At 35.4% G+C, this 11,448-nt stretch overlaps 1 protein-coding gene across 3 annotated transcripts in view; it reads left to right on the forward strand.

Annotated features, from left to right (window-relative positions):
* adgrd2 (adhesion G protein-coupled receptor D2) overlaps positions 1 to 10,797 on the forward strand; it is a 31,063-nt gene extending 20,266 nt beyond the window's left edge. For 2 of the 3 annotated variants that reach the window (XM_048211051.1, XM_048211053.1), the window contains 8 exons: positions 1,458 to 1,573; positions 1,952 to 2,072; positions 6,795 to 6,836; positions 6,940 to 6,993; positions 7,075 to 7,225; positions 7,353 to 7,411; positions 9,624 to 9,672; positions 9,940 to 10,797. In XM_048211051.1, coding sequence (XP_048067008.1) covers positions 1,458 to 1,573; positions 1,952 to 2,072; positions 6,795 to 6,836; positions 6,940 to 6,993; positions 7,075 to 7,225; positions 7,353 to 7,411; positions 9,624 to 9,672; positions 9,940 to 9,947 — 600 coding nt within the window. In that variant the 3' untranslated portion in view covers positions 9,948 to 10,797. The remainder of the gene's footprint in view (positions 1 to 1,457; positions 1,574 to 1,951; positions 2,073 to 6,794; positions 6,837 to 6,939; positions 6,994 to 7,074; positions 7,226 to 7,352; positions 7,412 to 9,623; positions 9,673 to 9,939) is intronic. The other variant, XM_048211052.1, reaches the window with a different exon arrangement.
* The last annotated feature ends 651 nt before the right edge of the window (positions 10,798 to 11,448 follow it).

Below are 11,448 nucleotides of genomic sequence, written 5' to 3' on the forward strand. Positions count from 1 at the left end.
TAAAGTAGCCCAATTTCACGGGAAAGCAGCTGACATGACAACACTGGTCATAACTAGGGGTGTGATGAGATCTTGCGATATTAAAACGTGATTATATTTCTCATCGAGGTGAAAAGCTGTCTTGCGATATCAACATGATTGAGTTGAGATTGTGGCAGAACCGTTTACGGTGCTTGCATTATATTGTCTTTTACTGCATACGATAATTCATTTTCAGAAAGTGTAATTGAAGTGTCATTGATTACAAGATTATTCATGTAGGGCTGTCACGATTCCTCAATTTAATTTGAGTGCTCGATTTGAAAAAATTCTCATCGCAATTTAGCTGGAAGTGGCACATTTCACATACGAGAATCCAACCGCATTATTAGATTGTTTTCTAAGGCTGCACGATGTATTAAAACAACTTAAAAATTAAAATATAACAGCATAATGCTATCATTTATAAACCTACACTAACACAGGAGAATTCATTAGTATGTTTCCAAATATACGAACGGCTGTTCATCGCGATTTCAAAATAAAAGTTTAAACCTTTGCCCTGAATTTTCATGTTTTGATGTCCACATGTTCTTGTTCAAGAAATTACAGCAGCTGTAGCATTTCTATCATTCTATCATATTAAAGATTAAGTGAACATTTGAATTAAATGTCGTTTGGCCAATATTAAACAAGGATTTGATCTGCTGTAAAGTGTAACAACAACACTCACAGGCCGCTGGCGCCCTCTGCAGGCATTAGTTATGCATAATGTACATAAGTTGATTGTTTATAATATTATGTATATTACATTTTCTATTATAACAGTGTTGTTCAATAAAACCATAACATTACTTGCTTTTGATACTTTATTAAAGCCAATTATTATTATTTCATTGTTCTTAAATATGTATTTTGAGTCATTTTAAAGGCTATTCGTCAGTTAATTGTCAAAATAATTGACCAATAGTTAAATGGTAAGTAAAAATCACCTGCATTGTTTTGCATTTTGTGACTTTCGGTCGAATAAAAGACTAGATATATATATTTTTCTAGTTATGCTGCTTGAAATTGCAAATCGGCATTCATTGTCATATTATTTTAGTATATTATCATCATAATCATAAATACACTGCTTTGTAGAGCAAATAGTTTTAGCATTTGTTGCACTTAATTTACCTACAATGAATCTGAAGTCTCATACATTCAAAGAAAGTAGCTTACTTCTGCATTTCAAAATAAGGTAGATAGTGATTTGTGATACTGTCCCATGTAATGAATATGAAGGGGGCTTTTCTTAAAGGCACAGAAACAAAAAGAAAATGACAACTTATAATATGAATGTTGTTGCCACGAATCTTCATTACTATTACAAGCTCACCTTAGTGACAATAATAATAATAATAATAATAAAATGTATTATAATAAGAGCCCTTTAAAGTCGGTCTTCCTTGTACTAGTTGGTTCTCTGTTCTCAGGTCAACGCTGTGGTGCTTTTTCGGGTCGTTATGGTTACAGTGGCCAGTGCACGTCGCAGAGCCAAAATGCTGACGCCCAGTTCTGACTCGAAACTTCACACGCTGGATCTTACCTGGTGATTGCTTTTCATTTTTCAACTTCCTTTGAAACACAAGCAGAGTTCAGAAATAGAGAGAGTGCACTAAGGATCAGCCAGTCATTTGTATTTTTTCTCTTATCTTGTTGAGCACATAACAGAGGAAGCACCTGTCCACCAGTATCTCATTTGTTTCTATCAGCCACCTGGACTTGAAGAGATACCATGCCAATATCCACAGACACTTGTTTGTCCTGTTATATAGATATATAATAGCAGAAATGAATGAGAAGTGTCTGTATAACCAGCTAGTTAAGCAGAGAGCTGTAGGCATCATTGTTTCAGTCATACTGATGTAAAACTGAGCAGCCTATCCAGTTCAGTAATATGTAAAATTGTGTCTGTGTGAACATGCAGGGCAGCGACGCGGCCGGTGTTGATCTTGTTACCAGTTTTAGGCCTGACCTGGCTGTGTGGAGTGTTGGTACACCTGTCTGATGTTGTGGCATATCTGTTCATCACACTCAATGCCTTTCAGGTAACACAAAACACTCATGCTAGGGCTGAGCGATTAATCAGATTTTATTTTCAATTATGATTTTGGCTTCCAATGATAATGAAAACAAAATAATCAAGATAAAATTATTATTGTACCATATTTGGCCGAATGTCTTGTTTTATAAACAAGTGGTGTGCAAAAAGAAAAGCTTTGAATCCATGTTACAAAAAGTAGCTTTAGAAAGAAATATTTTGGCTCAACAGAATTTATTACACAAACTTTTGTGGCTATAATATGGCCATAACATTATTTTTTTTTCAGAAGCTGCATCTGAAGTGGCATTTAGGTATATTTACACAGGTATATTTAATGTAGCCCAGAGGTGGCATGAATATGAATGAAAAATGAAATTATAAATATATATTATAGCAGCAATTAAAAAAATACCTCATATGCAATTTCAATTTCATTTAGCAAGCCTGTAACCATCTCAATCTTAGATGGAAAAAAAACATTTACAGCCAATACAGGTAGTTTACCATAGGAAACATATGTTTTTTAACACTTTTTAACAGTTATAGCGCCACCTATGGTCCGATCTCCTTGAAAGTTTGCATGCTTCTTTAGAGTCATATGCTGCATGTGCTCACCTATTTTCCTGAAGTTCTGAGTTTTTGTTTAGGATTTATAGGCATTTTAGTGTATTTTGCCACGCCCATTTTCTAAATGACCCTGTTATAGCACTGGTTTGGTTCCAATCGGGTGAAAAACCTAGGACTAGGTTTTTTTTACATAATCATGAATATTTAATGAACGATTTGATTGACAGCAGTAGTTCCTGAGGCAAAGTTGTTCAGAATGAGGAGATCTATCAAATGATATGAATATTGTGTGTATGTGTGAAGCACCACGTGATTACAGAGCCGTAAACTTGTTAGCACCACCTAGTGGCCGAGTCAAACATGCCCACCAAATTTCGTTCCAATCGTCCTTCGTTAACCTTGTCTAATAGGTGCTCAAAATTAATTGGCCGATGGCGGCCATGTTTTTTGAGATACACCAATCAAAGTCCATTTAAGACAGGTCAATTCACTAGGCGGCCATCTTTGAAACGCCTCTTGGGCATTTCAGTGCAGCTCCTATCTCATTGAATGGGGAAACATCAAATACTCCAAAACTGTTTGCCAAGCTTTCAATTAAATTTCATATTTGAAATCACCAATGAAATAAATTTTGTTTCTAAATGTTCAAATCATGACAAAAAACTGTATTTTTCAGGCTGGATCAAGCTAATTCGCATGCGCAGTCCTAAATGCGCGTCTCTTGTGTCTCATTTCGGAGGCGCGTGTCTGACTGTTTCTATAGGAACCGGAGCTTCTAACGGCTGCTGCAGTGACGCTACCAATCTGATGACTCTACCAATCTGCGATTGGCTCTTATTTAGAAGGCGGGACTTATTCCGCCATATTGCGCATTGTACTTTCTCCCATTCAAAACAACACAAGTGACGCGTCTTGTGTTATTCTATAGTCTTTGCACCAATGTCCTCATAGACTATCATGACACCTTGGACCAAGACACTGCATACCAATTTTCAAGTCAATCAGACTAACGGTTGCATAGTTATAGCTGTTTTCATGGTTTTTTTCATGTTATAGCATCACCAAGTGCCCAATCACTGCAATTTTATTTACTGTGACCAAAGATTGAGCTCATAAACAGGTGTACCAAGTTTGGTGAAAATATCTCATTCTGTTCAAGAGTTATAACCATTTTAGTAAAAGTGGCTCCGCCTACTTTGAACGTTTTGGCGGCCCTTAGCGACCGTAAATCGAAATGTTGATAACTTTGATAACAGATTGTTCGTCTTGAGCTTAAATCTATGACAAACGGTCTAGGAGTTATGAGCAGTTTCGTGTTTTTGATTGCTGTAGCGCCACCTATTGGCCAATTGGGTTCATACCTTGTCAGTCTCTCCCTTAAAGTTTGGCCTGCATGATCAGTGTTACGGCAGAAGAAAAATAATAAAAATCCTTACAATTACAATTCAGTACTACGTGCTTGAACCCCTAATGAAACTAAACCAGTAGGTGGCGGCAAGGCACTCATTGAATCATTCAACCGATTCATTCAAATGGCTGATTCGTTTGGGGCCAAAGCAAGTGGCCTTTTTATGAATGAGTCACTGATTTAATGACTCATTTGATTCGTTAATAACCACAGATTCATTTAGTAATGAAACACCGCTGTGTGTTGCTTGGAGACACAGTTCAGCCATGGCTTTGTGAAATTGAGCAAAAACAAACAATATTATCAACATTGTGTCTAAATGTAATATTAACTTCTTGCAGATAACTTGCAGATATTTGGGAAAAAAACAGCACTCTTGCTTGTCTTTGAACTATATCACTTAAATTGTCATAATATGACAAAACCCCATACAGGTGCATTTTTTGCCCTCGTATCTTAAATTTTATTGGCACTTAAACTCCATACTAAAAGGCTTCATCATGCAGTCAGTCGTTTTTATTTGCATTTAATTTTCAGTTTTATATTTGTAATTATATTTAAAGTTCAAGGAAATCTACTGTTAAAAATAAGCTTATATATAAAAGTTCAATAAATGCACAATGTTTCCAAAGTCTATGAGTAATCGTGATCTCAAAATTTACCAAAATAATTAGGTAATACTTTACAATAAGGTCCCATTAGTTAATGCTCAACTAATATTAACTAACAATGAGCAATACATTTGTTACAGTATTTATACATTTTTGTTATAATGTTCAGGTCCATTAAATAATATTATCAGATACAACTTTTGATTTTAATAATGTATTAGTAAATGTTGAAATTAACAAATGCTTTTGAAGTATTTTTACTAATGTAGTTAGCTAATGTTAGCAAATGGGACCTTATGGTAAAGTGTTTTCAATAATTATGTGACTGATTTTTGCCATAATCGAGAAGCTTAACTCATGCATGTTATTAAAGACAGAGAGAGAGAGAGAGTTCAGCTGTATTTGTCTTCCTCTTAATCAGGCTCAAATCCGTCAACACATTTGAAATGAACTTCCTCTCTTTCAGCTTCACGCAGCTCTCTTGCACTCTCTGTCTCTTTCTTCCTCCTGTGTCTATAATGAATGAGAGCTGAATTCCCTCCCAGAGCTTGTTAATGTAGATTTACTGTGCACGTCTGGGAAAAAGATAAAAGAAGCAGAAGAGCGATAGAGAGAACGGGGGAGACGCATGAGCAGGTCCATCGCTGGCAGGAAGCTCTTCTGATATAATTAGCCCGTGCAGATCTATCATGAATGTTTTATGTAGCAGAGGTCTGTGAGAACAGAAAGCACAAAGATGTAGGAAGTGCATGGAAAGCTCCTGCTAGCTGTTATATGTATGACTGATTCTATGCTAACTGCTACAAACAGAATCTTCTAAGATTAGAGGTAAACCTCCAAAAACAGAAAAATAGTTTCTACTGGTTATTTTTTTAAAACTGTTTATTACACTACAGACACTGAATCTTCAGACAGATTTGACAACATATTCTATTTATAGAAAGATAATAAGTAAACCGTATTTTAATTAATATAGTAACATTAATATCTAAATTATTTCAAACTATTTGTTTTCTCTTGCTTAATCTTAAAGTAATTGACTAAATCTCACAAAACCTGTTATATTCGTCTCATTATACCCCAAAATCGAAAGGGAAACTTTTGCATATAGCAAAAATATATGTTGCATTAAGATTTTTTTGCATCATGACATTTTTTTCATTATAGTTGAACACATTTCCACCTCCCCAAATTCTCTTTACTGTAATGCAAAAACATTTTATTCTGATTAATGCAATAAATCAATAATTGAAACATTTGGATTTAAATATCCAAAAACCACTAAAACAATACACTAGCACAATGTTATATATTTTGTGGACTTGTGTACTTACATTATCTCAAATGTTTCCAACAATGTTTAAATCCAGAGAAATCAGCTATTTAAGCCAGTGTAACAGTCCATGACATGATATTCAGTTATTGATATGGATAACATAACTTTCAACACACTCAAATGTATGTTAAATATGATTGTTTTGACCAAGTAAAACAGCGCTGTGTTTCCCCACGATTTTAATTCATCAGATAAAGTGACCTGTATGGGTATTTAGGTTTAGGGTTTTATTAGAATGAAATAGATAAAATAAAATAATGTAAATTTAAGTGATCAAACGTAACTGTAACAAAGTTAAGGGACAACGGAGGTGGACGTTAAACAACTTTAATCGTAACTTTAATCATAAAATCTGCAATAACAAAACAAAATGAAAAGAGTGGCAACGGCGACACTGGCATATAACAGCAAGGAAAATGTCCCGGGCTTTCGGCCGTGCCCTGCTTCATACAACGTTAATAAAACATTAATAAAACGTTAATACATTAGCTCATCCCTGAACACGATTCCCATCGGATTGCTTTCCATCAGCTGTGAAGGTGAAGACAACAACTCCCATGATTCCACACTTATTCACGGCATCATCAAGCTACGCCTTTGTTATTGTTTTGAAAAAGCGACATCTAGTGGCCAAACTTACATACTGTTTTTATTTAATAGTTCAATAAATGCATGATGTTTGTAAAGTCTATGTTTAATAGCCTAATCGTGATCTCAATATTGACCGAAATAATTCTGTTTATGATTCAATCGAGCAGCTTTAACTCATTCATGTTGTTTGCTGAATCTCTCTTCATATTCTAGGGCCTGTATATTTTTCTGGTGTATGCGGTTTACAACAGTGAGGTATGACTGTATTTACATCTCTTGTCGTCTTTCAGTAGTACTTTAAGAAAGTTGTGTGATTGCAACATAATACTGTATATCTGGCTGTTTTACGATGACGCAGGTGCGGAACGCTATAAGAAGAATTCAGGACAAGCGGAAAGCTTTGTCGTTTACAGTAAGACCTTGTTTTTGCTGATTTACTTATGATCTGTTTCTCTGACATTGAACTCACTTTTGATGTCATTTCCTCTTGCAGAACTGCTCACAGCCTATCAGCTTCTTACCCTCCCAGAAATCTCCCAGTGCATCATGGGTGCACAGTCTGCCAACTCTTTCCAGCCCGGAGAGCAGCGAGAGCTCGACTCCCATGAGCGCTTCCACAGCCAACCCGCTCATCTTCAAGAACGGTGTGTGAAACTCTCGTCTAAATTTCTGCGTTTTTACTGTCACTTTAATTACAATTATTAATTATTACAATTATTAATTATTTAAAAAGCCTGTTTACTTGCATGTAACATCTGTCATTTCCTCTAGAACGTTTTAAAGAGGACAATATTGTGAGTTTCCCAATGAAACCAGCCAACAGAAGTCAGGTAAGCTGCAAAAACCACACATAATATTCAAGCAATAATGGCTTTATGTTTTTCATTGATATTTTATATGCATCACTTAACCGTGTCAGTTATATACATCACCAAACCGTAATTAGGCTTGTCTCTACACCAAAGTGTTAAAAATGTAACATAAACTCAGAGGTTTCAAAATTCTCAGTATCGCCAACAAATTAATAACTCAAATGAATTAACAAATTATTATATCAAACCTCACCTGTATACATACAGTACACACACTCTACAGTATATAGCCATTTTCAGTTTTTATTGTTGTCAAAAAATGTAACCTGTATTATCGCCCAGCCATATATTAAAAGTTGGATATATATTACATCCTACTTTACCTGCATACTGTACATACAGTACACTCATGTAAAGCAATACATGCGATATAGCAAATCTCAGCTGTGTGATTGTTTATATCGTCACAAAAATGTCAACTTTATTACTGCACAGCTCTATATAAAATTGTATATATGAGCCATTCTACAAACTGCTGTCCCACAACCAAAAAATATATTTAAAAAAGCATTTAAGTAATCAAGTTTTAGATGTTTACCAAGAACCCCTAAATTTCAACTTGTGAAAATATTGAAATATTTTTGGCATTTTTTTTCTATTGTTGTTTTTAAAAATATATTTAGATTTTTTTTTAATGGAATTTTTTTAATATTTTATTTTTTAAATCATGAAACTTTACGTAAAAAAAAAAAAAAAAAAAGTGTCCCGCATTTTCATGTCATTACCGAAACAGTGTGTGTTTGAGTCATTGTCTGAGACTGATTTTAACACACTTTTACATTTCTGATCAGGAAATATTCCTCTCACAGCCTCTCTTTCACAGCAGATAGATCATCATGTTGAGTTAAACGTGTTCAAAAGTCTGAAAATCTGTGTGGAGCTTTAAGGAACGTCACTACCAAACACTTTTTTCTGCAATTAAGCAAACTTTTTTGGGTGTTATTCCATAAAATTTAGTTTTTATGTGTGTACAACTGTTCAGAACTGTGCTAGATAACCATGTGCTGATTAGCATCTTTGAGCGGCTCAAAAGTACCTAAAATTGTCATTACTGGAACTTCAGTCGAGACTGTTTAGGTAGTGACATCATTGTTTCGGTGGTGACAAAAGGGAACACATAATCGTTTATTTGGGGGAAATAAAATTTTAGTACAGTTATGCAAATCATTAGTATTTTAGTATGTTTTATTATGCAAATCATTAATGTTTTAGTATGTGAGTTAAATTGTGTCATGTGATCACTACCAACACATTGAAAATGTGCAGTCACGACCGAAACATGGGATGATTTGTCAAAAATGAAGTATATTGAATGATCAACTAAAATGTTATTACAGTGTTTGGTTCAGTGTTTATTCAAACTAATGAATCCTTCACTTTGAAATCAGTATGATAAACTTTATGACTTTTACAAAGAAAGATTGAATTAAAAATACAACAAATCTCAGAAATTACATTTGAAATATTGGTAAAATTGTAATTGTTACTGATTTACCTTACAACTTTAAAAAAAAAAAAAAAAATAGCAAAATATATATTTTCAAGGTAGATGTAAACAAAATCTTAAGAAGTCAATGTAACCCTTCTTATTAAATTATTTATTATTGTGTTTTGGTATTGACAAAATTTGGGAGAGGAAAAATATTTTCTGAAAATACAATATGAGAATTAACCGTACAATTACTAGAAATGTTTACCTTGGATATTATACAATTTGCATCATGTGGAAAAAGACATTCCCCCCCCCCCCCCCCCCCCACCCCCCCCCCCCCCCCAAGATGTTTCAGCTATGAGTTTGAACCAATTTATCCGCATACATACAGTATACTTGCGTAAAACAGCTTATACACTGGCGGTCAAAAGTTTGAAATAATTAATAATTTTTTGAAAGAAGGCCGCTTGGTGAGCAGAAAAGTCTTCTTTCAGAAAAATCGTAATTATTCCAAACTTTTAACCACCAGCTCAACTCAATCTCTACTGCTTGATTGTTTGTATCATTGCAAAATGCACTAACTATATCATCATCATCCATCTCTAATCTGCTAAATGCAGCTATAAGGCATGATATTAAGATATTATAAACATGAACATTATGATTTTCTGTAAAGCTGCTTTGAAACATGTGTACAGTAAAAAGCCTATAAACTGGACTTGACTTTATCCATTACAGCAGGCTGTTTTGTTTCAGGTGGTTCAGCTGACGGCCTTCAAGCCCTCAGGTAAAGATCTGCGTCTCACATAAACCTGTCACACGTCTGTCCACACTGAAGCTGTAGGGGGCGCACTAGTTCTTCACTAGATGTGTGATAAATAAAAAGAAGTTAATATCAGAATAGACTACATTTAATTGTTGAACCAGAGCTGATAGCAAAACACAGTTTGAATCCATCACAAACCGAGCTTAAAATCTGGTAAAATAGGTGATATTTTTAAATGATGCCATCAAAATGCATGCTGATAATTCTCTTTTTGCTTTACTGGAACAGGCTGTTGAGGAGAAGACTACACAACTCGTGACTTATCCCGGGATGAAGACATAACTCATAATGTGGAGGAACACACGCCGCCTCCTCCGCAATCCTCCAGGCCGTCTCATCCCCAGGACTCGGTCTGTGTTGAGTGAGTAAACGCTCTTCCAGAAACACGAAACGACTCTTTCAGCAAATGTTCAGCGCAGCCCGGCACACAAACACTTCACAGCACTGTGTGTTTTATAATGTTACGTAGATGTTGTCGGTGCAGAGGCTCAGAGTACTAAAAGTGCACGGTATGAGCATCGTCGCACCTTTAATCGAGACAGAATTGAGTTGTTAGTGTTTTTCGACTTTGGATGGGAGCGTTCAGCCCATCCGTGGAGATTTAGATTCAGTATTTTGCAGAAGACTGTGGACAATGAAACCTATCAGCTTTGATCTTTCTGAAGGGACTGTTCAAAGTTCAATAACACATTATTTAATCTCTTCTCTATGCTCAAATGGCATGCATGACGTGATATGTGAAGATTATCTTATTGAGACACATTTTTAAAAAGACATTCTGAAAATTTGCATTTTTTTTTTACTTATTTTGTTGGTTTATTCATGTATTTCTACTCCTCAATTGAAATGATGGAGAAATGTAAATAATTATTTTATTGTAATAGGCATTCCTTATTTTTATACAATGCATATTAAACTGCAGTATTACTTTTTTTACTCAATATTAAAACTTTTTTTTTTTTTTTTGCTTTGATGTGGAAAGTGAGTATCGCTGTAGTCATTTATGAATATTGAATTTCATTTTTTGTATGTTTTTAAAACGATACACAGAAGATTCTATTGGATTAGAATAAAAAAGAGTGGGTTGAAATGGGTTTCAGAAGCACACTCTCTCTCTTTATGAGCTCACAAAGGTGGAAACATGTGTGAATGTTTTCTGACCTTCCCATAACCTCTTTTATTGGCACTGAAGAGACTCTCAGAGCGGAGCAGCTCTTCTGACAGAGACGCTCTTTACACACACATTCAGAGACGGACTGCTTTCAGACTGACACACACACACTCTCAGGTGCACATGCGCACACACGCAATCGCTCGCGCACACACTCAGACACACATACACACACAAAGGCAAAAACACAGAGACACACACTCACAATATCACACAGATACACACACGCACACACACAATCGCACACACGCACTCAGACTCACATGCACACACACAGACAAAAACACACAGACACACACTCTGACGTACATGCACACACACACAGACAAAAACACAGACACGCACAGATACACACACACTCTGACGCACATGCACACACACAGACAAAAACACACACACTCAGACTCACATACAAACACACACACACACACACACACACAGACATGCACAGATACACAGACACACTCAGACACACATGCACACAAAGACACACACAATCGTTCACACACACACACACAATCGCACACACACACCCAGACACACATACATACACAAACAGAGACACA

Source organism: Megalobrama amblycephala, linkage group LG12, assembly GCF_018812025.1.
Source record: "Megalobrama amblycephala isolate DHTTF-2021 linkage group LG12, ASM1881202v1, whole genome shotgun sequence".
NCBI classification, from domain to species: Eukaryota; Metazoa; Chordata; class Actinopteri; order Cypriniformes; family Xenocyprididae; genus Megalobrama; species Megalobrama amblycephala.